At 43.9% G+C, this 27,892-nt stretch overlaps 1 protein-coding gene across 1 annotated transcript; it reads left to right on the plus strand.

Annotated features, from left to right (window-relative positions):
- The first annotated feature begins 182 nt into the window (after positions 1-182).
- Positions 183-26,608, plus strand: FKBP15 (FKBP prolyl isomerase family member 15). The gene is made up of 30 exons (XM_059828700.1): positions 183-235; positions 1,750-1,859; positions 2,362-2,452; positions 3,057-3,126; positions 4,401-4,475; positions 5,620-5,718; positions 6,192-6,341; positions 7,348-7,416; positions 8,797-8,940; positions 9,402-9,547; positions 10,026-10,074; positions 10,757-10,876; positions 11,137-11,236; positions 11,997-12,100; positions 13,529-13,622; positions 14,330-14,439; positions 14,831-14,941; positions 15,626-15,720; positions 16,410-16,512; positions 18,361-18,393; positions 20,017-20,188; positions 20,703-20,839; positions 21,154-21,309; positions 21,998-22,150; positions 22,516-22,608; positions 23,070-23,180; positions 23,697-23,804; positions 24,016-24,785; positions 25,272-25,362; positions 25,840-26,608. Exons 1-30 carry the CDS (start codon positions 183-185, stop codon positions 25,912-25,914), a joined length of 3,792 nt encoding a protein of 1,263 aa, XP_059684683.1. The 3' UTR covers positions 25,915-26,608.
- The last annotated feature ends 1,284 nt before the right edge of the window (positions 26,609-27,892 follow it).

The following is a 27,892-nucleotide window of genomic DNA, read 5'->3' on the forward strand; positions in this document are numbered from 1 at the left end:
CCGCCCCTCCGGCAAACCCCACCCCTCCGACGTGTCCGCTAAGCCCCGCCCCCGCGCGGCTTCTCTTCCGCTTTCCCCCCTCCCCGCGCCGGTCCCGTCCTGTCCCGCCGCGGCCGGAAAGCGCTCCGCTGCCGGCCAACGCGTTTACGACATCGCGGGACGGCGGCGGCGGGTCCGTGACCATGTTCGCGGCGGCGGAGGAGGACGACGCGGACTTCCTGTCCCCCGCCAGCGGGTGAGCGGCCGGCGGGGCGCAGACGGGCCACCCTTCCCTTCCCCGCTGCCGTGAGGGGGCGGCGGCCCGGGCAGGCCGCGGGTGAAGCCCTTTTGCGGTGAGGGTCGGCCCGCCTTGCGCAGCCCAGCGCTGGGCCTCGCTCCTGCCCGGTCCGCTGAGCAGCGGGCGGGCTCACGGCCTGCGGGGCCCTGCGGAGCCCTCCCGAGCCCTCCCCGCTGCCGGCCCCGCGGGGTCTTCCCCGGTCAGCGAAAACCGCCCGGCGGGGCCGGACCCGCGGCGGGGAGCTGTGCTGCCGTGACCGGATTTAGCGCCGGGTCTGTGCCCCCCCCTCCCCGGTCCCGCTTCGGAGGGGGAGCCCGGTGCCCCCGGGAAGGGGCTGGCTGCCGGAGCGGGCTCGCTGCGGGCCCCTCGGTGTGCCGGGCGGGGCGGGAGGCAGGCAGGCAGCCTGGGGACGGGGGGCTCCGGGGTCCGGGGCCGCCTGGTTGCAGCCCCGGGCCGGGTTTGCTCCGTGAGCACTGCCGGAAGGAGGAGGGGCGGCTGCGTGTGGTGGGGGGGACGGGTGGGAGAAATCTGGTGTTTTCCCTGAAATAAGGGTATGAATGGGAGGTCCTGAAAATGCCGGATCGGGGGCTTTTTAAACAGGGATGGCTACTTCACGCGTGTTCAGCAGTTTTCAACTTTTGTTGATATCGGTTTAACGTGTGGCCCGTTCAGTTTTTCTTACATTGTGTACTTGTTGCCACTTGAAGATTCCTTGTAATTCCTCAGCAGCTGTAATTCCAGACGGGCTCCCCCCACCACCCTCTTTGAGGATCTTCTGTTTAACAAGTCTTGCGAGCTAATCCTCTCTCTTCTTACTCAATGCCTATTTTTTTAAAGCATCTCCTGTAAAATGCTGCAGGTCCACTGACAGTGGTGTTGTCCTGTGTGGATTCTGCTTTGTAGTTTGAGTTATTCACTTGTCCCGTGATACCAGGAGTAGGTGAGCTTAAATGGGCTTAAAGCACTAAAACTGCAAACCACATGTCTTGTAGGAATTACCTGTGTGCCTGCAGCATTCAACCTTCAGCCCTTTGACGGGAGAGCATCTGCCACTGTAAAACTTCATGGAAAAATAGTTTCCTGCACATTTCAAGAAGAAAAATTCTCGTGCTGAATGGTGGCTTCTCTGTTGTCACATAGTTTTTTCAGCAGCTATTTCATATGAGGGTAGTCCTAGTCATTGCTGTAAAGTAACTTCTTTTTTGCTGTAGCTTCGGTCCTTGTTTGTTCCTTACAGTAGCTTTTGAGGAAATGAAACACAGTTATACTACATACCCCAGCCTCTTCCTCTAAAAGTTCTGCTTATTCAAAATTAAATGGCTAATTAGTATAGAGCTGCTTAACGTGCATCCCTTTGTTTATCGCTAAAGTGATGGTAAACACTTTATGTTTTATATAACGTAGCATTAATGGTGTTCCTTATCTATAAAGCCCATGTTAAATAAGGTGACTTAATTAATTTCTCTTTCTAGTGCAAGATTGGCCTCTCTCTTTGGTCTGGATCAAACAGTCTCAAGCCATGGAAATGAATTCTTCCAGTACACTGCACCAAAGCAGCCTAAGAAGGGTCAAACGGCAGCTGGTAAGTAACTGGGCTTGAGCGTCAGAAAAAACTTGCTGGAAGAATGAGGGCCTTTGTGAGGAGCAGCAGTGGTGAAACACTGGAACAGGCTGCCCAGGGAGGTGGTGGAGTCACCATCACTGGAGGTGTTCAAGGAACGTGTGGACGAGGCACTGTGGGACATGGTTTAATGGGCATGGTGTGGTTAGTTGATGGTTGGACTTGATGATCTTACAGGTCTTTTCCAACTGTAGTGATTCTGTGATCTTACAGGTCTTTTCCAACCGTAGTGATTCTGTGAAATAATTAGCTTTTCTTCAACGATATTCTCTTCCTTTAGTACCCTCTCTGCACCTGGTTACTCTAGTGGCCTTTGGTGACTTTGGAATATCACTCGTTGTTTTTTAATCTTCTTCTGGAGTTATTTTTCCTTGGGGGAAGGAATGCGTCATGGCACTGTCGCTGACCAGCAGATGTGGCAGTTCTGTATCACTGACAGGTATTCCTGCTTTTTTTTCTTCAGCAGGTCAGGCAGCCCAGAAGGCTCCTGCAGCCCCAGCAGCTTCAGGAACACCGTCAGTGTTCGTGGCCACCGCGGTTCATGCTTACCGATAGTAAGTGCAGCAGTGGTTTCCTGCATTACCTGTTAGAGTCTGTGTCTCTGGGAGCTTAAGACTTAATCATAAAGGGAAGATATTTTTGGATGAGTGGGAAGAGACCATTGCTTATAGACATTTGTCTGCATGGTACAAATGCTACAAGACAATGCAAGGTTCTGCTCAAAAAAAGTTTCAGTTACTGTGCTGCAGTTTGGAGTTACGCAGTTGTCAAATAAATAGCATGTTCTGGATTTGGCTGTTACAGGGAACTGCATCCTGGGGTGCTGGCCTGACACTTGTACTGTTCCAGGCAGATGCTTATGTCTCATACATTCCTTTATGGAGAACTGAGGCATGAGCATAGAGTGACAGCAGTAAAATTCTCTGTCCATTTGCTATCATGTAAAAACTCGTTTGCCCTGATCTGCGAAAAGAGTAGTTTTCAACTCAAACCCCATAATGTATGCTCCTGCAATCTGTGAGCAAGCAAGAAAGTTGTAGTTCACACTTCAGGCATGAGGAAAGGGACCTGAACTCTGAAGAAGAAAAACTCAGCAACAGTAGAGAGAAATCCGAGGCAGGGACGGTTCTGCAGCTGAATATCTCACTTGTCTTCCAGTACAAATGGGCAGTACTTGAAGCAAGGCAAGTATGGAGCAGCTGTAGTGGGGAACCATGCTACTAAAGAGGTGAGAAACACTTCACTTCTTTAACGTTTTCATGGCTAGAGTACACTGGTATGAGGCAGTGTTTCTCTGAGCTCACCAGAATGTCTTTGCTTTTGATGCTGGAGGTCTTAGTTCCACGGCTGCTTACGCCTTCCTGCCCTCCTGGGTTTACTTATGGCTCAGCTATTTACCTTGGTGACATCTTTCTTTTCTGCAGTCCACAAGCTTGTTCGTAAGATCTCTTACAACTTGTTTTGCAATGTTTTAGGCACTGTACCTTTTCTGATATTTGTGGAAGTGATTTTGGTATTTATTCAGAATCTTTTTGACATCTGTGCATATGGAAATCAATATAAAGCAAAATTTTGTCCAAAAGTACAGAGATGCTTTGCTTAAATTTTGTTATTTTGGTATCAAAAATATCTCTCCTTCCCAAGTACTCCTCTAAGAACACGGCACTGGGGTGTCCAGTAAATCGATGTGTTTAAAAGATACTTTGGATACTCTGATCTGTCCTTGATGATGGTGTTTCCCATCCCCCAAGTCCTAATTCATGTTATCTCACTAAGTTGCTTCTGCTTTGGCAAGAACAGGAAAAACAGTAGTTTAGTAAACTAATTCCTGAGTCACTGATCTGAGAAGTGTTCAGGTGTGGCGTTCGTGGGGGAGCTGGGAAGGACAGGGCTAGCAGAAGGAAGCTAACGCAGCCTTTCTCAGGCTGCCTTTGTAATATCGCAACCTGCAGAGCTGGGAACAGTTAGCGGATTACTCCCAGTTCACCACCTAGCTGTGTTGAGTGAAGAAGCCATTGCTACAGGTGCATAAAGGAAAGCACTTGTCCTTACTAGATCATGTCTAGTAGAGCCAAATATGGCAATATAATGTTATATCTGCATTGTTTAGTACTTGGAAAGTTCCCTCCAACTTACTATCGCTCAGTCTTTTACATTGTTTTATGCCTGTATGCTCTGTGTTAATGAGTTTTATGTATCTTTTCATACAGTAACTGCAAAAAATGTGGCATTAGTTAAAGCATCTTGCTTATTGCAAAATAACTAGTTTGAATTGCTTGATTCCTGTAGCTAAATAAAGTTAGCATATGTTCAAGCGTTTTTAGTAGGTGTTGGAAAATTGCATTAAGTATTTTTGGTGTGAAAAATGCTGCTGCAAGGTGGTTTTGGCAAATAAATACTGTAGCCTTAGGCTGAGAATTTGACAAAACACATTAGAATTGAAGATGTTTTGAGTTTCTGCTGTTTGTTCTTCTTCCCTGCCCAATTCCTTGTGGAATCCAGTACAGGATCCTCCTTTACATCAGTCAGCAGCAACAGATCACAACTGCAAGGATCCATCCAGGCTTCATACTCACGGTAAGAGGCTGGATGAGAAAGCTTCCAATGATCTGTGTTGTTCACAGCAAACAGGAGTTGACTCTGAAATGTTTTCTTAAGTCTTAGATTATAGCCTTTGAGATCAAACATCTGACCGACACAGCAAGAGGTGGCACAGTGACTGGGAGCGTTGTTCTGCTCCTCTTCCTAACGTGCATCAGACAATAGACTGTTAGATCTGTCTTTTGCAGAGCTCTTCATCAGTAGATTTCATAATGCAAGCTCGTACACTGTAGGAGGTATATTATTACCTCTAGATCACAGAGGAGATGTTTCGAGTTTTGCAGTCCTACAATGGATAGAAACAGAAAAAAATTCCTCTTGCTAAGAATTTGTAGTTAAGTGACTGAGAGAATATGACTGAGCAAGCAGAAGCAAATGATAGCAAGGAAATGTTTTCTCTCAGAAATTTGACACTCGGCATTTTCCTGCTGATAAGAACAATTTGGAGCATTGTAAATCCTAAAATGGGATCTCTCAGGAAGTTCTGTTTTCTGCCAGTTTCACAGAAAATTGGTGTGTTGATTTGCTACTCTCAGCTTGTCATCAGGTGACATAGAATTTCTTGGTTTGATAGATAGACATTTTACTCTGAAGTAGTAGAATTTCAGTCCAAATTTCTGACCAGGATGTTAGCTTGCTTTTTAGTTTTATAAGCACTTTTTGAAAGATTAATGGGTTATGTACTCAGCTAGTGGTGACATGGATTTTTAGAAGTGAGGAAGGAGTAACTCTTCCAATTGATTCTGGAAGTCTAAATGTAATCAATACTTAGGAAAAGTAGATTACTTACACTTAAAAGATGTCAGTATATATTATAGAACCTAGCTTCAGAGAAGCTTGTGAAAGCTTTCACCATCTTGTGAGAGCGGCAGCATCTATGAAGAACTTAATATTTGCTCAAGTATTTGAGTTATAGTAATTCTTCCATGATAATGAGCATGTAAATAAAACCTAATCTGTGCATTCTGACCTTGGGTAGTAATACGGCAGGATTCTTCCTCTGCCTCTGCTTAATTTCAGTAGCTCTTCTTTTAATCTTCTTTTGGATGTGGATTTTTTTTTTATTTTAGTTGAATGCATCTTTTCATGTATAACATAGGACTGATTTCCTTTCCCATAGGTTCAACCCAACAATTACAGTACATTCTATGATGATCAGAGACAAAACTGGTCCATCATGTTTGAGTCGGAAAAAGCAGCAATGGATTTCAGTAAACAGGTAACTACTTGCTCCGTGCGAGGTATGACTTGCTGACCTGTTTAGAACAGACAAATCAAGATGTATAAACAGCCTGTATTGCTGAAAAGTTGTAAGTCAGTCATACTTTTTCATTGAAGTTCAGCTTTGTATATCTGCATGACTGTGATTGAGGCAGATCTGCGATGAGCCCGGCTGAGTTTTGTTCATTAGATACAGGCCTCTTTGAGGCAGGGAGCCTGTTACTTCTGATGGGATTTTTAATCAAGATTCTCAAGTAGTGTAAGACAACGGTTCCATAGAGCAGAAGGTATTTGCTTCTTACATAGCTCAGCAAAATTCAGCACAAGGAAACATGGAACATCTCTGAAGTGCATCTATAACCTGGAGTTGATCAGTACAGTGAGAAATGGATCAGATCTGTTAATGAACCATAGTGGAACTTGCCACTCTGTTCCAATAGCCAGAGACATTGATAGGCTTCCCTTTTGCAGGTGTGCATTGCCAAATGCAACAGCTCCCCAGTGCTTGATACAGTCCTCTGCCAGGATCTCGTTCTGGGAGAAGGGCAGGGAGTAGAAGGAGGAGACTTTCTGGAGATTGCCTATACGGGTTGGCTGTTCCAGAACAACGGGCTTGGACAGGTAAAGACTTTTCTGCTACCTCCTAATACTAAGTGAGCGTGATAGCCCCTGGAAGGAACCCGCTGCACCTAGCATAGTATTGGTGCTGATGTTAAAAGTATTTTTTCAGTCACTTATGGCACTGTAAGTGAGGTCATATGTGTTACTGTAGAATAATAAGGGATTCCATTACTGTTCAGGAGGAGGTGATTGAGATGCTTTTAGCTTTCATAGGCATTCTCACACATTAATATTAATGAAAACGGTGAGAAGGGACAACGAAACTAGCTACGCCGCTTTGGAAGCGGCTTGAGGAAGTGATAATAAGGGCTTTGTCTGACGCAAAGCGCATCTCCAAATGTTAAAAGAATGAGATTGCTTTTACATCCTCTAGCTGTGTCCAGTCCAGTTTGCTAATAAGCAAAAGAAATGCTTTGATGTTTCAAAGCATTACCTTTAAAACACTTCTGCTGGTTTTACTATTAGCGATATTCATGGCAAAGGATTTTGCGTTTGCATCCATCTGCGGTTGAATCTTTTTGCTATAAAAAAAGGGCTTTCTGGTTTTAATCTTTAGGGGATTTTTTGTTTTTCTTGGTCTGCCTGGCATGCATCTCCCTATGTACTAATGGTACCTAGCAGAGCTTACTTCTAATCTCCTGAAAGAGTTGTTCAGCTGCATAGGTCTTAGTTTAATGTACAAAACTTCTAGACAGTTGTTTGCTGCTTGATACAAGCCTATTGTGTAGTGATTTACTTGGCCCAATCCTGTCCTGACCATTAAGCTAAAAGCAGTTTTAAAGTCTGAGTCTCCAGCTATCATTCACTTAAAGAAATTGTACTGTGCAATGGACTAGAAGCTGTAGCCATGCCCTGTCTTATGTCTGCTGAGAATTAATTTTGGAAGTAGCAGAATGGGAAATGGCACACAAGAGATTGTAAGAATTTATAGAATGTGTAAAGTAGCGTTCAGAATCTTGAAACAGTTGGGAAATCCATGTATTTTGTGTTTTTGTTCACCCTCTAGGTGTTTGACTCAAATGTTAACAAAGACAAGCTGTTGCGGCTAAAGCTGGGATCTGGAAAGGTCATCAAGGTAGAACTTCTGGCAATTTCATTATAATAATTGATGTCTCAGAGCTTTGAACTACTGAAGATCTTCAGGATTCATATACGCTATTGCTGTTACATGTTTCATTTGATAGAAAACACTCTGTAACAGCGACTCACTCAAACTTTTTTTTCTTAATTTGCACGGTATAGCCAAGTCTCCTTCTCAATGGCAGTGTTAGAAAGAAGTTGTCCTGTTTGGTAAAAGGGACGCTTCCTGTTTTCAAGAGCTGGGGTTTTGGGGTTTTTTTGTCTTTGTTTTTCTGGAAGTCACTTAATCCATAACCTTGTACACAGGGAACCCTATCTGTAAAGGAAGTTTTCAATTTGAGAACTTCAGGTTCCTCCCCACTCATTGTGCCTCAGAAGCAGAGCATCAGATAGCTCTGATACAACACCTGGGAGAAGGGCATGGGAGGGTGCAGACAACTGACAAGTTTTAGGATGGTCTAGTAAAAAAAAAAATACTGCCTAGACTGGTTTTGCCCTCTAAGTCAAATCCTGAGGGTTTTGGCTGTAATGATTTTTTTCAGTCCAGGTGGTGTGGTACTCCCTTATGTTATTCCATAAAGTCAGGTTATGAATTGGAAATGCTTTTGTTCAGGTCGCTTCCATTACCTGAGTAATTCATGTACGACCTGTTATAAGTTGTCCTTTACTGAAGATGCACTATTTTTTTACTTTATTTTTTTTTAACATGTATCTTCTTATTAATGTTGCCTGGGTGTAGTAGTCATCTTGCTAAATACTGGCATTTGACAGTTTTCATTGCTCTGATTTCTAAATCTCCTTTGCTACAACTGTTTCCTGTGGGTGCTTTGTAAATCTAACCATAGCAATTCGGAAGTGATCTCTCAATGGCATGGAGCCCTCTTCTTTCCCAGAATGCTGGGAGAGGTCACCACTGTGTGCCCTGCAAGCCACCTGCAACTGCAGAATTTGTGCACACAGCACAGCGTGCGGTTCTTTTCTCTAGGATATCAGTGTGATCTGTGATAGCTGCTTAAGTTACGATATCTAAAACTTGAACCAGGTATCTGTAATCATACAGAGACCTGGAAGCCTCCAGCCTTCATGTGAGAGATTGCTGTATCTGTTTGATTTTATTATGAACGTGTCAGGAGCTGCATCTTTATTCTTAAGTTAATGTTGCAATTTATAATTGACCATTATGAATTCTTGTAAGAAAAAGGTTTGGTGCTGCAGACTGAAAATTAATAGGATTTTACAAGAATCTCTCTATATGTGTTCTGGAATCTTGTATAACTGGTGCCTGAAGCAGTCTTAATTGGTGTAATTAAAAGAAACTGTAATGTCACTGATCAAACTGTTTGTTTTCTCTTTTGTTGTGTCCTGAAAACCAAAGGGCTGGGAAGAAGGAATGATGGGGATGAAGAAAGGAGGACGAAGGTATCTCATTATTCCTCCGGCATGGGCCTACGGAGCTCAGGGAGTGGCCAGTCGTGTCCCTCCAGACTCTACTTTAGTTTTTGAGGTGGAAGTTAGGCGGGTGAGTGTCTCCTGCTAAGTGTTTTTTTTACATCTGCTTTGTGGCTGTTGAGTGGCAGTGGCTGTCTGCAAGGTGAAAACCTGCTATTGGCATGAGAACTACAGCTCAGAAACTGTTATAAACCAAATACCTCAGGAAGATACATGTCTTTAAATTAAAAAGAACCCCAACACAAAACCCTAAACCCAAAAAATCCCTCTAGGCTGTTTAGTAAGACATGTCTGTTCTAACTGTCTTGGGATCTCTTCATTGTCTTATTTGTGAGTCACTTGGGAAAACAAAATACTTGTTGAGGAATGACAGGATCTAAAGACTCAGCTTCTCCAGTTCCGAATCAGATGTATGCTTTTACTTGAAGTGCATGAGCTTGACAAAAGAGTAGTCATCAGAAGTAAAAAAAGTTGCTGAAAACTTTTTTTGGGAACCCAGAAAAACATCTTTTTTGTTACATGCATTTTAAGGTGAAGTTGGTAAAGGATTGCTCTGGTTCGGATGGACAGAGCATTAGTTCAAGGGATTCTCCTGCACCTTCTCCGGTACCCAATTCAGATGGCTTCTCTGCAGACACTGGTTTATTGCCTCCATCTACGATACCTCCAAAGCCTGGGTAAGAAGCAGCACAGTTAAAACAGCTTGTTGTATTAAAAGATGGCAATGCTGATAAACATGTGGCACAATGCTGCATTAACGTATCATTTGGCACATGTGGGTCCTCTGTGTGCCAACTTAGTGCCATCAGTGTGCAGAGGCATGCTTGCGAACAAGACTTGCAGGAAATTATCTGCTTGAACGCTGACTTTCAGATTTAAAGAAATTGAAAGTGGCATAGATTAAGTCATTCCTCTACAGCATTACTGAGCTCTACCATGATTAAGCTGTATGGGTACTGCTACAACAGCTTTCTCATCTCAGGTGGCAGTATAGTCATAAGTTTGTTGTGCGTAATGGCTGATTTGTTTAATTGCAAATTTTACATTATCATTTGTTGCTTAAATTAACTCAATGGATCAGTCATACTTTTTAGGGAGTTCAGTTTCATCTTTGTTAATCTCCAATATTCAACATACACCTGTTTGGCTTTTCAGGGAGCCGGCTGTTCGGGCCAAGTCAAACTCCATCAGTGAACAGCTAGCAGTAAGTGGTGGTGTTTTTTCCTAGCTAATTTACAGCCTTAAGTAGAGAAGCTTGGTTGGTTTCAGCACTGCATTCAGTGTTGCTGAAGTTGAAGTGAACAACATGCAAGCAAGACACTCTCAAATGTTCGCCTTACCGACAGCAGATTAGGGCCTTGTTTTTGAAGGGATTAGCAGAACATGAGGAACCTTGGTCCCAGTTCCTACTCTTAAATGCAAAGTTACCTTGACCACGTGGATACTCACAAGGTTAGTTGTCGTCTTGAATAAATGAACAAATTTAAAACAGATAACAAAGAGTAATTGGGACATTCAGTATAAGTTTATATAGCTACATGAGAATACTTTTTGTGTGTGCCTCAGGATAGAAAAAGCTGCGAAGCAGCTTCCTTAATTCACACATTTTCTTCTTGTTGCTGTGTTTTGTGCAGGGATAGATATTCTATGTAATGACATAGTGTCATCCCAGAAGGAGAGTATATCAAGCAAGCCAGATTAACAAATCCACAGTGTTATCTTGTGTGCTTGAAAATTAGTTTTTCACACAGTCATTGGAAAATTGAAAGAACCAGAATTATTAAATCAGTGATGTAGAAGAGTCTAATGCTGATAGATGTCTCTGTAATGTCTGAAAAGCCTGGGCTGAGAGGCAAAGGAAGAGTAACTGCAAACATTTCTTTTAGAATCCAGATGTAGCAAAGGCAAAGCTAATTTCTCGGATGGCTAAAATGGGACAGCCCATGCTGCCTTTCCTTGCCGGGACAACAGGTAGTCAACTTGACTCCAGTGACTCGGAAATAGAGGTACATCACCAATCACCTAAGTGTGACTTTTTATGATGCTTTTTCTACAGTGTGAATTCCTTAAAGTAGGGCCCGTGGCAATAGCTGTCCCTTTGTACAGGGAAAGCATACTCTGTTTCTGTGGCAAAAGGGTTTAACGATACCGCTATTCCTATCTAGTTCAATTGGGTTAATTGGGTAACACGTAGTCTCAAGTGATCTTGGGTTCAAACTATTCACTCATTCTTTAGCATTCATTGTAATATGCAGAAATTTTTTAGGATCCAAATACACTGAGAGGGACAGCGCAACCAGTGGCTTCATCTTCCATGAGACCGTCGCAGCCAGCTCATGCAGTACTGCCCGCAGTGTCAACACAAGGTAATATGCTGGTAAGCCTGGGATTGGTATAGAGAAATTTCAGTTCTTTACAGGCTTCAAGTACAAGGGCTGTACTAATAGAGGATTCCTTTCAGGAGCTGAAATAGGAACTGATAGATAGCTTCTAATAATGCTCGCTGATCCAAAGGTAGACTGATTCATAAAGCACAAGACTGAAGTTCTTGGCGTATGTTTTCATTGTGGTCTTGTGCATGCGTTACTGCTCGAGGAAGAGCAGCCACAGTGCATGAGCTGCTCTGTCATCACATGTGCTGGGGTGGCACTGAGACTTCTAGGACATGTGATTTGTGAACAGAACTGTTACAAATCCTTTCCCAGTGAACAGAAATTTTTTTTGTTGGAAAATGATAAAAATAATAGCGAAGGGCATCAGAGGGCTGGCAGCTCTGGAGTGGGCTTGACCTGTCTTCCTGTGATGGAATAGTAATGTCAGCTGCTGGTCAGCTGAGCAGTCTTTAGAGTCAGTCTGAGTAACATCTTGTGTCAGTAAACTTCAGAGCCACCTTTGTTTGAATGAAAAGAGGTTGTCTAAATGTAGCTAGAAGTGAAATTTCTGTGAAAGATGACTATTTTCTTGACCTTTTATCACTTGTTTGACTGGATTTAATTTTTGCAAGATTGCAGACAGGCTTGTGTTAAGTCTTTGTCTGTTTAGTGACTTTTTGGCCATTTCACACTGGGTAAGTTAAATTATTTCTAGCTACTTTATGGCATGCTGAATTTCTTTCTTCCCTTTCAGTACCTCAAGCATCTGGTTCTACACCCCCGGTATCTTCTGCTGCTTTAATACCTGCAACGATCCAGCCCCATTCAGCTCTGCCTGGAGGAGCACAGGGATTTCAGGTAGCAAAATGAAATCAAGAAGAATATTGGCACTTCTGTCCTTTCTAATAAGTCTTACTGTCCTCTCCATTGCTGGGAGCAAGGACTCTATAGCAGTATGTAAGGATGAGAATCCCAGGCTGCTTCTTGTGACTCTCTTTGGCATTCTCAGGTTTCCATCACATGCCTCTTTAAATTTAGTCAAAGAGGACTAATTTCCTGCCTGCTGATGGCTTCTTAAAGTTGAACTAAGAATTTACCAGACTTTGTTTAATATTGGCTTTTGTAGTGGATAAAACAAAAACTTCCAGGTACTTGCAGAGCAGGTGAAAACAAAAGCATTTTAGTTGAAAGTTTTCTTGGTCATGGTCTGTGTTTCTGAGAGAGCTCATTTGCACACTTAACGTGTTTATGGGTCATGTTTTTTCATCCAGCAAAAGAATAATCCTTTTAAAAGGCTTGTGATGTTGCTGCTGTAAAGTGATGCAATCTGGTTGCTAAGAAGGAAACTTTTGGAGGCTGAACACACAATGTATTTGCACATCAAGTAGTGAAGACTTAGTACAAAGCTATTGTACAAACAATTCTATGAAGTCTACACCCAAGCTTATTACCCTATAGTTTCCATAGTTATTTTCACTGAACTTATTTCTGGAGAGTTTGGGAATCAAACACTGGCCTATGCTGCATAGGGGGGAAAAAAAAAACAAACACACCATACCCTGGTGTATTGCTTTGGCTTTGCATTTTCCTTGTATTGAAAATGAGGAAGTTGTGGCAAGTAAGAAGATAAAGATAGAGTTTTCTGTTTGATTAAATACAAACTAGTCATTAAAGTGAAGTTTTAATCTGACAGTGATTTGGATGTATTATTTTGAAAGTTTGACCTGATGTCCTGAATTCTTGTAGAAACTTGGCCCAAGTTGCACTGTAATTTTTTTCCTTGCCTGAGAGAGTAAATTGATACGAGTGAGGTACTCCTAGCACTTAATGCATTCTTCAGTCTGTTTAGCTGCTTCTGATGAGCACCGAGCAGTAAAGTTGCAGTCGTGTTCCTCTGTTTGAACCTTTCCTAGGAATAGTCCTGTGTTCAAGTTAGCATAACTTCAGATTACTGCACATCCAGTAAGCTGCAGCAAACTGTTCGCATGCTGATCTTTGCTTCTTAAAACGTAGGGTAACATGCTCTTGCTTAAACTTCAGTGAAGAAGGTAACTTATTAAGCTGTGGTAACTTGAACACATATCTGAGCCTTGAAAGAAGAGTGCCTTTGGTTTTTTTTTTTCCCGTTACTATGACTGTTGTGTAATTTGACTTACCACTCCCTAATTCTGTTTTTTCTCTTTCCAAATACCGTCATTGCTCTGGGGCTTAAACATGAAAACCACTCAGTGTGAGGGGGGGAGAAATATCAAAACATATTCTAATCTATTGAACTTGTTCTGCAAGGCATATCCAGGAATGGCATTTGCTTACACCCAAACTGCTGCATCTGCTTCGCAACTCCAGCCTGTAGGGCAGATGTATCCCACGCCTTACCAAGGTATGTTTAAAAAAAACTACATGCTTTTCAGAAGGCTGCAATATCTGCAGTAAACTGTTTATAATGATGATTTCGGTAGCAATGGTAGCATACGCATACATATTCATCCTGTGTGTAATGCTGTGCTGCTTCACAAATTTTTATTTTTTGATACCAAATAAGGGCAAACATTTCCCAATAAATATCCATCTTTTTCTTAGCTTAAGGAGCTTTGTGCAGAGTGAAAGGGGGGGGGTTCTAGGTGTATTCCCAAGGCTGTGTATTACTAAAGGTATTTTATAGCTGTTGCTGCCAGTTATAATTATAACTGTAATAGTAAACAGATATCCTACCAGCCAGGGAAATAATTTAAGTGTACATATAGGGGCCTTTACTAAGTGGGAGGATGTAGCCCAAAAAAGGGGCGCAACCTAAGAAGGTCTAAAGGCATTTAAAGAACCGTTTAGGTAATCCCTGTTGGCTTCCCTCTTGTTGACCTAAGTGCTGTCATGTGGCTCAAGAATTTCCTGTAGTCATAAACCTGCCTATTCATGTTATTTGGAAAATACCTACATTATTAGTTTTCCGGATACCATGTCACTTGTATTTCTGGGAAGAGAGTGGCTGTCCTATCTGGCAAGCTTCAAACTGCGGGGTATTGCTTTTGATATGTCTGTATGCAGGCATTTTCCCCTTGTGACTGTAGATCTCTCTCCTTTCCATTCAAGCACCTGGGGATGTTACTTCCTTTTTGATGACAGAAGCTCGGCAGCATAACACTGAAATCCGAATGGCTGTTAGCAAAGTAGTAGATAAAATGGATCATCTGGCTGCCAAGGTAATGTATGGCATGGACGGGCTTGTTACGACGTTACTGCTATTTGCTCTCCAAACGCAGTCTGAGGAGTTGGCTCTATTTAAATGCCTGCATTAAGCTTTTAAGTGATGTACTAACGTAGTGAAAATTTGGATATTATCAGACCTTGAAGTGGTAGCAATTCAGCTACTATGAAGAAGCTAAGTATAGGGGGAAGGTGCTGTCTCTTACTGTCTTAAATATCATATGATGCATTGTGTTTGGAGAGATTCGCCACCCTTCAAGAGGCGTCACAGTTGATACTGTAGTGTATACCCTACAGCTGATCAGATGGAACGGTGAAATGGATCTTTGCAGATGTCTGACTTTTACCTACATCCATAAATTCATTTCATATGGCTTATCCCTGCAGGTGGAGGAGTTAAAGAAACAGAACACTGGTAACAGCTCACTACTGCCTGGTATCTCCTCTGTTACTATGGAAGCCTCCATGATCATGAGCAATATCCAACGCATAATCCAGGTTAGCATGGCCAGCCTTATTTGACTACTTCCATAAGGAACTGGAGCCCTCTGTGTTATTCCTAATAGGAATATCCTAATAGGATAGCTGTACTGGCTTGGCCCAAACGTCCATCCACCCATGTGTTATATTCTTACGTGGCCAAAACCAGCTGCCTAGGTAAGAGCACGAGAGATGCAATGATTTCCACCCCTCTCCCCCCGAAAAAACCTCTTCTCAACAGTTTGTGGTTTGGGTACTTTCCGAGCCAGAGTCGATATACTGGTATTTAATAGGCCTTGGCAAAAGGTTGATGGGAGAGAAACTCAGCCTCTTCTTAAACTGTTACAGACTTAACCCACAGCATCCTGCAGAACATAGTTTCACAGCTGAAGTACCATGTTGCAAGAGCCACCTACTTCTATTTTTTCACTACTTAGTCTTATGCTGTGTAGTTTTTCTAGGTAGCAGTCTTGGGGTTTGTGGGTGAAAAAGTCAACCAGACACAATATTCTCTAGAACATGGTTTGGCAACCACTGTCCCATGCCAGGGTTCCTGCTAAATGTAGCATGGTGCCTTCCTGTGCTGTTACCACAGAAGGTGCTAAGTCTCACCACTGTACTGCATCTGTACAAAACAAAGGTTTAGGTATTGCTGCAAGGAAGTCTGAGTAAGATGAATATTCATGCTGGGCTATGCTTTAGGAGAATGAGAGACTGAAGCAAGAGATATTTGAGAAGAGCAGTCGGATTGAGGAGCAGAATGAGAAGATCAGCGAGCTGATTGAGCGGAATCAGAGGTAAGGGGTGGGAGGGTACAGCCTCTCTGCATCTGCAAAGACTTTCTAGCTTACATTTGGTTGGGTATAACTAGGAGGGGTGTTCTTTAGGACAGAGACATGTTCTGCTATTTAAATTTTTTTAAGGTATTAAGTGTGGGTTTCCCCCCCCTCTCTGTCTGCAGGGCATATCTCCAAAACTGTGGTTTACAGTAAATGTGAATGTGTAAAAGGGGAAAAAAAAAAACTTACGCTATCTTCTTTGAGCATGCTTGCTTTGCTTCTGGGAGTTACTTTACTTTTGCTAGCTTTTTAGTAAGGTGAAAGAAATTGTAGGGGATGTGGTGTTCCTAGTTCCTCTGGGGGGTGTGTGTGTGTTACGTTCAGTTTAAGAAGGGGAATAACTTGTTTAAGGAAACAGCAAAGGTCAATGGATATCAGGTTATTAAAAGTCTTGTCTCTGTGATAGGAACATTAGACTTCTTGCGAAGAGGTAAAGCACTTATCCAAACTGATATAATCTCTGCTGTACCAGGCACACCCATTCCGCCCTTTTGAGATCGGGCTCTTCTTAGTGCAGAACATCAGGCAAAATTGTCTGGGACTTGTCATAAAGAAAACTGCTTTGAAATACCACCTTTTCTCTCTGAGCCTTTTGCTCCAAGTCATGTATTTACGTAAATGCTCATGCAGTCTTCCCCTGTTCACAGATATGTCGAACAAAGTAACTTGCTAATGGAGCAAAGGAACCATTCACTGCAAACAACGAATGAAAACACACAGGCAAGAGTGTTGCATGCAGAACAGGAGAAGGTAATGGTGACAATGAGCAGAGCTGTAGACCTCGGGCTGCAGCCAGGAAAGGGGCTGCTTGTTGCATTAAAACATGCTGAAGCCTTGTTAGTCAAAGCTTAAGTCAGTTCTCTTAAAAGACAACTGCAGTTCTGAACTTGTTTTGAAAGCTGTTTTGAGAAACAGTTTAAATATTTTCATGGCTTTAATTACAAAAACAGCACAGAGGATGTAAATGTAGATCTTTATGCTGTTATAGCTTGAATATTCTTATCTTACAGGAAAGTGTCTGATTTATTGTTAACTTTGTAGGTATATGGCAAACATGTTGAGGAATTGTGTATCACAGGGCTTTGTTGGGTTGAAAATGTACTTCATTTATTTAGTTGCACTGATGGTTTCAGAAGTTTTTTTATTCCTTCTATTTAACTGACATAGAGTGAATGTAGCTATAAGAAAGATTATTTCCTACTAGAGTTTCTTCATTGCACTTTTTTATACTTTTTTTATACTAATCAAAAGCTGATTGTTCCTACCAATTGTGCTTTTGTGAAAGGGGCTGTTGGGAAATAGCTTTCAAACCAGTCAAATGCACTTGTGCATGGCTGCATATCCTGTAATGTCCACTCGTGACAGCCTAGCCCAGGTAGGCTAGCTTTGAGGTCTGTAATTGCATGGTGTCTTCTATGCTTTCTCAAGCACTGGCTTCTTAAATTACACCAAGTTCAGTCTTGCACCATGCTCCCCTGCTGAGTTGTGTATCTCTTCAGTTCACATGTGAAATGATAAATGCTTGCTCTGCATGAGAACAATAACTCAGCGCACCTAAAAATGACAGAAACTGCAGCTTTCCAAAGTATGCTAGCAAGTATGCTAAAGAATAGAGTGATATATGGCTGATAATTGTATGCCGGTGTGAGCAGACAATGAAGGAGAGCTTGTATTTTTTCACTGAGAGCCCAGGTCGTGTACCCATAATATGTAGGGAGTGTGAGAGATTCTAACAGGGAATAAGTGAGATTGAAATAATAAATAAAATTTCTTTCTGTCAGTGAGCACAACATCCAGCTTGTGTGATAAGTAACTTGGGGAGGAAGCATCTTTTGGTAGTGTAAGATGTGATCTTCAGGAATCTTTTGGGCCTCATCTTCAATAGGACTCCACTTGATTCAGTAGTCACTGCCCAGGTGATAGCACTATTACATGAATAGACTTCAGGCTAAGACTGGAAAAGCCATGACTTGCACTGGAGAAGATTTTGCCTAGTTTTGTGAGAGTATTGACTGTAAATATGAAGGCTGGTATTCCTTCCTCTTCCTTTTATCTAACCTAGCTTGCTCTGTGACTGCAATTGCCTGGATCGCTACACACAGACAGAATCAGGGAAGAGAATTTTAAGCTATTTTATCTATCCTTTACTTAATTAGGGACTCACCGTTTATTTTGTGATGCAGGCCAGGCATCTGTACCCAGGATCACTGAGAAAAGGTATTAGTAGCTTGCTGCTTTTGGGTTATAGACCTTTGGCAGAGCACATTAGTTCTAGATGAAGGCTTCGCGTACCACAACGATAAGTAATACCCGACGCTGTCCAGTGCAGCGAGACGGTAGTTGCATGTGGTACCGCACCTATATCTGTGGTGTGTGATGTACCTGTAAGGATATCTTTAGCTTCTTTCTTTTTAAGCCAGGCTTCACTACCTTTTTCTGTCTAGCTTTTACAGTTCTTGGAATAATGTAAAGGCTTCTCTGGCATGCCTTAGCCTCCTGTAATGAAGCATTTTGCTTTTCTGATGATGATTAATGCCTCTGCCTTTCAAGTTGTGTTCTTAACTCTTCCTGTTTCCTGTCACTGCTTTCTCTTCCTAGCACATGCTGCCAGTGGATCGGGGCTGGGACCAGGTGAGGCAGTGTGTCTGCTGACTGTGTAGGTGATAGATAATTGTGCCCTAGATAGTGCCAGCCCAGCTTCCTCTTGAACTAGCTAGAAGCTGATTGGCATTAAGAAAATTGTCTCAGATCTTGAATTAGCACAGATCTTCAGCTTGGAAGAGGGCTTTATAACTGGTGGTGGAGCCACTGACCCCTCTTTCTTGGGGAGCCCTTTCAAAGAACTTTGTCACGTTGGTGCTTGTTTCACCTCCCCTATGGGAGAAATAGGACATGATCATATAATTGTCAGAGCAGATACAGATCACGTAAGATTCTTGGCACCTGGAGGCTGGAGCTGAGCTAGTATAGATGTGAAGCATTCGCTGCAGAAACTTAAATCTAGTAGCAGTTTCTGGCATAGGATTTCCTTTTCATTTTTCTTTATTTGCCATTAAAGACAAAGGCAAGTGTTACAATAACCTTTAGATATGCCATGGGGTTTTGGTTTTAGCGTGATAGGAGTTAGTATTTTTAACTGCAGTGAGACATTTATGGAAACATAAGAGGAAAGCAGATCTGGTTTTAGCCAGTCTCTGTTGAAATGCTGCCTCCTCTTCAAAATTAATGGTGTAGTATCCCAGCCCTCAAGGTCAGCCCATATTCATCCTCACCATAGTTGGAACAATTTTGCTCACAGCTTTTCTCTGCCAGAAGGTGGTGGTCCTAGTCTGAAGAGAAACACTTTAGTTCTCTTATGGAGATAAAGCAGAGAGAAACTGCAGTTCTCCTGAACTTACCAGTTACAAGAACATGAAAGCCTGTTGGCAATCTGAACGTAGGCATAGATACAGAACCTGTTTAGGTATTCCCCCCAGCAAGTGAGGTTTACTGGTGGGTGTAGTTCTGTCTTTGCAGAGCATCCTCTGAATTTTTTGTGTCATGCGACAAGATGGGGAACGTGACTTTGTGTCTTTGTCTTGATGCCTTGAGCCTCTCCTAACATATTGTTTACAAGTCTAACAAGCTGTATTAGTACCTGGTTTTACATGAGTCACTGACTTTGAGCAATACTAAATCTAGACAGGTCAACAAATTACTGTGAGAACTATGCTCCAAAATGACAGCCTTGCCCATGCGGGCACCTCAAGGTGGCTACATGCTGTGTGCTTTGGAGGGAAGGTGCTCTTTTGGCTGGAACAAGCCTGTGTTTTGTGTGGCTTTTCAGTGATTTGTAAGCTTATTGAAGATAATTATATGTTGGAGCCCAGGCTTTTACTTGAATAGGTGTTGTTATAGCCTGAAAACACTGAGCAGAGCTACCAGGCACTGGTACTAGTCTTAAAAACACATTTAAGCTTTTCAGGAAGACTCACTGAGTTGAACTAATGTGGTGATGAGGTTGTTGGCCTTGTGCAACTTTCTAGTCAGTCTGGACAGGTTACAGCCAAACAACTCGTAGTAATGTGGCGAAAAAGTTATCATTACCTCTTCATTTTGGAGATGCCTGTGAGGTGCTGGATCCCAGCACTTCCCTGATAAGTCTCCAGTACCTTATCAGTTCTTCCTGTGAGAATAGTTCTGGCGCCTCCTCACACTCACATATCCTCTTTTTTGTTTTTCTTCCCTTATTCCCTGCTCCATTTTGTGATACAGGCCAAAGTTGCAGAGGAGTTAGCAGCTGCCACAGCACAGGTTTCCCAACTGCAGCTGGAGCTGACTGCCCACCAGAAGAAGGAAATGGACCTGCGGAAACAGCTGTCTGCCGCTCTGCAGGAGGCGGAGCGACATGAGACGCAGCTCAACAAACTGCAAGCACAGTTAGCGGGTAAGACTTCTTGTGCCTGTTCCTTGAGAGCTCCTTTATGTCATTCTTTTTCCTCTATTATAAGTCATAGGTTTTTCCTTTCTTCTGGGGTATCTATTCTTGCTTTCCTTAGGATCAGTCACAAGGGTATCGAAGAGGGATACTGATGCACTGAAATGTCTGAAGTGTATGTGCATCCTTGTTACCACTAAAAGGAAAGTGGGCTGAATCAGTGAACAAAATCATCCTGTCACAGGCATGCCTTTTGTAGAAGCAGTCTCTTGGCATTACTGTCTTAACATCTTGTAGAGGAACCAGAGATGTTCCGGTGATTGAAAAGTTAAGGTAAAAGCTGAGGTATAAGCATTACCATTTCACAGAAGCAGCTCTTGAGAAGTTCTACTTCCCACTGCAGGTGCAAGCCATGTTGCTGGTTTCATTGTGCAAGAGACGCTGTTGCTTCCCATCAGCCCCCAAATGCACTAACCTGAAATATATGTAGCGCTGAAACCCACAGTAAAGTGTATTTTTGCAGAGCTCCAAGAAGCCTCTGAGGACACTCAGACTAGATTCAAAGCTGAGAAGCAGAGCCGCAAACAGCTGGACATGAAGATTACAGCATTGGAAGAAGAGCTAACGGACCTAAGAGTGGAAAAGGAGACTCTTGAAAGGGTATGTCCAGTGCCAGCATTAGAGAGATGCAGGGTTTCAGCTGTTTGCTGAAATTTAACCCAACATTCTTGCTTGTAAATATGCAAGTTAAGTAAATCTTGACTCATCCACAGGCAGGGATCCCTGTGCTGGTGGATCCTTCGTGCTTACGTGATTTTTATTTTTGTTTTAGTGTTAACCTTCCTACCTCTAAAATAATCTCAGCTTCATTTTAAAGTGATGAGATTCCCTGCTCAAAGAAGCCCTTTCTGCACGAGGAAGAGAAGCTACTTTGGTGCAGTCTGGCCTATTCTATGTCCTCTTCTGTATTGCAGAATCTTGCAGAGAGGAAGAAGAAATCCCTCTCAGAGAGAGCTCAAGCAGAGGAAGAGATGGAAGAAATACGCAGATCGTATCAGCAGGAACTGGACAAGCTTCGACAGTTGCTGAAAAAGGCACGGACTTCGACGGACCAGGCAGCAGCAGAGCAGGTGAGGAGTCATGGGAGCTTCTCCAACAAGTGTCTGAAAGGCTTGTAGGAACCTACAGGTAGGAAATAGTCATGAAAATGATCAGGTAGTGGAAGAATGAAAATGTTATCCGCTTGATTTTAGCGGTTAACTTTAACACAGGGTTCACTTTGTCTTTCGGAAATATCTTTGGTGTTTGGCCCTGCTTCTGACTTAGGGATTTACACTGATGCCTCTTGAAGGAAGTGCGTGATGTGAGTAGGCAGGAAGGCTGCTAGGGCCCAGTCGTTCTGACTCGAATCACAGGTCACTGACGTGGTTGCAGAGTTCTGGTGCAGCATTGATGCAGGCTGGCGAGCAGCATCGGATTTAGGCTGTGTTAACAAGAGTGTCAAACTGAGGAAAGGAGAGGCACCAAATTGAGCTCATAGTAGAGAGAAGAGTACAGGACTGCTGATGAGTGAAAGACAGCTTAGAAATATGCCAAGAGATCTGAAATCCGAGCTAGACCTTCAGGCCAGCCTCAGGGATTGTGGCTGGAATTGAAATCAGAGGTGTGGGCTGGAGCTGGTGACAGCTGCAGGGCTGCCATCGGCACGTAGGTATTCCAGCCTAGGGCAGGTGTTGGCCAGCCCCAAGCTTTCAACCACGTGTGCAAATACAGATTGTGTGTGTGTGTTCCTAATGATCTCTCTTACATGATGGACAGCTATCACTCATCCAGGCAGAGCTGGAATTCCAGTGGGAAGCCAAATGTGAACGTACGCTGGCCTCAGCCAAGGAGCAGCATGTTAGACAGTACCAGGAGGTGTGTGAGCAGAGAGATTCTCTGCAGCAGGAGGTGTCCCAGCTGGAAGAGAAGGTAAAGGACTGTTCTTTATTGCTGAAATGTAATGCCAAACAACCAGTAACTGTAACCAGCAGTCCTCTCCCACCTAATTGTGGCTTGACTTCTTAATTTCTTGACTGTTAACGGAATTTGGTGGTGTCCATGGGATGTGTCTGTACTTGCATCTGTTACGTTGGGTTGGTGGGCTAGTGAATTTACTACTGCAGTTCTGAATGAGGGATAGCCAAGATGATATTAGTCTTGGACTAAAGCAACAGCTACAATCTCTTCTGCTTATCTGCACTGTTCTGAGTGACTGTTTTTGAGCAGAAATTGTTTTGAAGTGGGTGACACTGAAAGGGGCTGTAAACTGATGGGCTCTAGTTCTTGTCTTTCAGCTTGTGGCTCTGAAACACTCAAAAAAAGCAGAGGAGCAAAAATTGTCTGAATTTCAGCAACGTTTGGAGCAACTAGAACCTATCAAAGAGAAGGTGAAGGGAATAACGCAGCAGCTGAATATGAACTGGAGTGCAGTAATCACTAGCCTCAGGCTACCTATGTCCAGAATAACAAGAACATGAGTTCCAGAATATGAGGGGGAAGGAATAACTTCACATTGCTTCCAGCAAACCAGAACAGGTCCAATGATGAGACCCAGCTCTTATTTCGCTGGGATCTTCAGTAATGCTATGCCCATTCTTGGTGTTGCTTAAACTTGAAGAGCTAATGACACGGTTGTGGATCCCCAAGGTTTTGGCTTGGTTGGATATCTTTATTTTGGTGCTGTTGCTTTCAGCCAAATCTTTTGCAACTCTCTATCAAAGTCCTGCTTAAAACTCCACTCAGCAATTTACCCCTTGCTAAAAGACTGTTTACAGATAACCCATCCATTGCAAGGTTCATTGTGGTGGTGTCTGTGAAGCTGTTCTCATTTTTGGTTTCCCTTTGGCAGTATTCAGCCTTGCAGTCTGATATTGTGGCGCTGAAGGCTCGCTATGAAGAACGCATCCGAGACCTGGAGAAAGATCAGGACGGATCTTCACCTGCAGGCTTCACAGAAGAAGTGAGTTTGACTATCCAGTATTTCACCTTACTAAGCAAATCTATTCTATTTGCCTTGAATTATTTCTCTTTGAGCAGAGATAAGATGGAAAAAAAAATATTTTCTCCCCAGAAGCACTGTTTCTAGTAGCAGGGTCTACAGAGGAAGAAAGGATGTGATCTTCCTGCTGCCCACTTTGTTGCTTGATGATTTTTTTTTTAGGTTAAAACTTAAGATTTGAGGTTTAGATTTAAAAATTGAAAGAATAATAACAAATAAGTGTCAGCCTTGGGTTTATGCAGCCTGCCTCAGTTTTGGAGGGATGGGTTTGGTATGTATATATAATGGTTCTGAATTAAGACTATATGATGTATTCTGCTTCGTTATGGGAATTTCTGATTTGAAAAGTGGATTATTTGAAAACCACACGTTTGTTTGGATTTACTGTTCCTTCACTTGGAGAGGTATCTGATGTTGAGTCCAGTGCTTCACATGTTAATGAATTGTATCTTTGTTTCCTGTCTTGCTCTTTTCCAGGTAAAGAAGATAATGAACGGTGTATTTCAATCTCTTCGGGGTGAATTTGAACTGGAAGAGACCTACAGTGGCAGGACAGTTCTGGGTGTTGTCATGAATACTATTAAGGTACAACAGCGATAGGGGATACAAGGTGTTCAATGTGAGAGAACGAGTCTTGGGCTAAAAACACAAATTTATCTTATGAGTCTGAAATAACCATGAAGTAGAAATTTGTTGTGGGTGGCAGAGCAGCCCAGAAATAGAAGAAGATAGAGGGATCTGTGATGGTTTATGTTTAGGGTATAACCTATGTTCTCGCTACACAATTTTTTTTTAGACTGTAACACTGCAGCTACTCAACAGGCAGCAGGAGAAACCAGATCATGACAGTAGAAAGGAGGAATCTGGAACAGGAGCAGCAAGACAGGAGGGATCACCCGGAGCAAAGACTGACCACGAAGAGCCCATGCAGCATAGCCCAGCACGGAGTGTTGCATTCCCAGCTGATCCTGGGGAAGCAACCACAGGCTCCACGGTGTCTGACCAGGAAGGAGAGTCTGCTCCTCTGGCTGCCAGGCCCAGAACTCCTGAGGAGGAGCAAGCGACACAGAGCAGTGGGGTGTCAGAAGAGAAGAAGGTCCAAGGGGAGCATCTCTCTTCCACAGCTGAATCCTGCCTGGATCCTGATAAAGGGCCTGTACTTGCAGGGCAGCCTGTTCCTGAGGTGGATGAGGACTTTGTCTCAGCTGAGCAAAGGCAGGAGAGCAGTCCCATCAGGAAAGCTGAGACTGAACGCAGTCCCTCCATAGTATCTTTGCAGGCAGAAGTTGCAGAACCTTCTGTTCTAGAAGCCAAGCCAGGAGAAGTGGATGTGGCAGTGCTTCCAGAAAAGCCAGCTGCGGAGCAGAAGACAGAGGAGCCTGTCGGAGGTTTAGAGCCCGCTCCCTTAAATGGTGAGGGAGGGAAATGCACAGACCCATCAGATGGAGCCAGCTCTGAGAAGGAGCCTGCTTCAGTATCCAACACAGCAGAGCAGAGCTCAGCTATCATCAGAGAAACCCCAGGACAGCAGGAAGTGGGCTCCAGCTGCAAGCAAAAAGATTCCAGGTAAGGCATGACTCCTGGGATAGCCACAGCCATTTTCCTGCTGATCAGCTCAGTCTGGTATGGCAGCACACCCAGAGGCTGGTTCAGTTGTGCTGATACTGGGGCAGCACACGTGGTAGGGCTGAAGCACTGTCACGGCGCTGGCCCTGCACAGCGTGAGGCGGGCGCTGGCGGAGACCAGGCTGGCCAGGGCATGCTCTGCTGGGAGGGCAGTGGCAGAACAGGCTCGTGTCTGGGTGGAGGCAGTGCTGCCGTTGTTCCTGGTGAACAGTTCCCAGCTGAGCACAGAGGGGAGCGTGCGGCTTCTCTGGGATCTGATACGGGTGGCTGCCAGGTCTCATTCCTGAAACGTTCTGCACTGGTGAATAGTATGTGCCTTAAAAGTTTGCCTCAGCAGCAAAACTCTTCCATCATTCTTTAATAGAACATGTAAAACCAAGATCCCATCATCTGCAAGCAAACTGTTAATTCTTTATCTTCTTCTAGCCTCTTTGAGGATGACAACTTCTTTGAAACAGCATCTCATAAAGCACTGAAGCCTCAAGTTCCCTCTGAAGAGGAGGATGAGGAGGAAGTGGTATGTGTTTGTATCTTTCCACTGCTGCTAAACTCATTCAGGTGTTAACCTGTAGCTTGTCTGTGAAATCCTTCTCGTGGCAGTGGGGGGACTGCCTGGCTCCTGCTAGCTGAGCTCAGAGCTTCCCATACGTTCTCTGTGTAAATCAAGAGTGTCTGGGTTTGTTTCTTGTTGACCTTGGAGGGGTTGCCTGGGCTGAGATAGTGATGACAAACTCCTGCTGCCATGAAGTTAGTGAGACTTGCCAGGTTAATTGAAGGGTTTTAGTGTCTTGCCCCTCTCCTGTCCCTCTTAGCCTGGAAGCATCTCTCCTGGAATATTAAGCCATTATATGAAAAGTACAAGAACATCAGTAATGAGGCTTCTGGTATCATCTCCCTAAAGCCGATGGAGATTTCAGAGCCAGAACTGTGTAGCAATTACTAAATACTGGGAAGCTGTTAAGACTGACAAGTTTCCCTCTGGTTTTACTTCCAGAGCATGAAGGGGCGTCCCCCTCCAGCTCCGCTCTTTGGTGATGATGACGATGATGATCTGGACTGGCTGGGATGAAGAGCTGTCTGGTGAGCCTGTGAGCCCTCTCCTCTGGACCTGGCCTCTCCCTGTGCACTTAGCACTTACCAAGCTGCACACCTGGGACAGTTGTGAACAACCAGGGACTTCCCAGGCTCTTGTACTGCAGACTGGTGGGGCCTGAGGGCGAGTGGCTCTTTTGCACTCACGGGCACTCAGACCCCTCGCTCTGACCTGACAAACGTGCGCAGAGGTTGGGACGAGTTGAAGGAACCAGCCAGTATTACTGCACGTTTGTATTGCTGTCCTGCTTCTGTGAACCGTTGATTCATTAATCTGAAACTGTATGCACATCTGAACTTTGTAAAGTGCTTCAGAAGAACAAGTCTGGCAGGACCCTGCAGTAGGTAACTACTTTTTTAAAAAACAGGCTAAAATCTCTCCTCTTTCCCTAGTGAAGATCTCCTTGGAAGATTCCCATTAGTTCCCAGGGACTCTACACCATCTCATCACACGGTATGAGCAATGTGCAGTGGGAGATTTGGCTGAGAGACCCCAGGCAGGTGGTTGCTGTGAGCCAGCGGCTCCGCACAGGCAGCTTGGGGATACCCCAGGGGCTGAGGCGGTTCAGGTCAGCACCATTGTCCGTTCAGAGCTGTGGCACATGCAGCACTCGCTGACCTGCAGCCTGCTAGGCAGGGGCACCCGTTCGTGGTACTAAAAGTCAGGGCTCTCTAAGACCGATGCTCCAAGCACAGATGTAGCATCTAGTAATGGTTGTTGTAAGAAGCCAAATCCCCAGCTGTCTTTTATGGAGGACCCCAAAGCTCACGGAAGCCTCACAAAAATGATTCACTGTGCAGCCAGCTCATTTCCTCTCTGTTTGCGTGCAGAGGTGAGATTTTTTTTTTTTGTTTTGCTGGGTTGTGTTCACTGGCAGTGAAAACAGCAATACAGATGTGTAATGTGCTTCTTGTCTAGAGAGAGAGTTACTGTAGGCAGCCAAGCCCATCTCCTGTGCCTTTTCCTCTGCTGCTGTAAAGTGTGACGATCGTAGCACAAATTAAAACTTCGTGGCGGTGGGACCCAACCTCGGCTCTGCCAGGCAGCCAGGGGCTTGGGGTGTAACTTCTCAGTCTAAGTGGACCAAGAGGGGAAAGCAGGATGGACAGCTGGGCAAACATGTTGGATTTCTCATAGCACTTTTCCTTCTGCACTCATTGGCACTAACGCAACTGAAAACTATGAGCAGGTCTTTGCGTCTTTAAAACAAACCAACCCCCCTTCACTTAATAAAATGGCAGTGCTTAAAATAATTCTACTACAGTTTAATTTCTACAACTGCCTCTTATCTCTGAACTGCATTTGATCTGTATCTTCCTAAATGTGATTTCTTGGGAGGAAAAATAAGAGTGCTGGGCATTTGTGTTCTGGAGTGCAGCAGCGTGTCAGGCCCCTGCGCTGCACACTCAGTGCGGCAGATTGCCAAATGCCCCTAAAATTGTGGAAGAGACCGAAGCCTGTGAAATAGCTGACCTGCTGCCAGGCAAACACTTGTCTCGCAGGGTGAACTTAGTGGGGGTTTCCTGGGGAGCCGCTCCAGAAGTCAAAGCACTGAATAGTTATTCGGTGCTGAATGTGACGGTGTGTGAAACCTGGATTTTCCAGGGCTCCCTTTCCTTGTGCTGGTCTGAGTGGGGGTACCCTGACCTGGCCTCTGGACCCCCTGTCTGTGGCAGTGTCCTAGTGGAGGTCATTACTAATACTAACAAATTCCACTTCTTGTTTCCCATTACAGATAGACAACCTGAGGTATTTGCATTTCACTTTTTGAAAAAATAAAGTGCAATTAAACCTGTATTTTTTGCACGGGTTTTACTTTGGTCTGGCTTGAGCTATTTCTATGTACTTGAAAACTGACTTAGCTCTGACTCAAATCAGGAATAATTTGATCTAGAAGCTCTTTGGGGAGCGTTCTTGCTGTTAAACCCCTCTCCTGTGAAAGGAGATAAGGTCC

Source organism: Gavia stellata, chromosome 24 (assembly GCF_030936135.1).
Source record: "Gavia stellata isolate bGavSte3 chromosome 24, bGavSte3.hap2, whole genome shotgun sequence".
In the NCBI taxonomy this organism is placed as follows: Eukaryota; Metazoa; Chordata; class Aves; order Gaviiformes; family Gaviidae; genus Gavia; species Gavia stellata.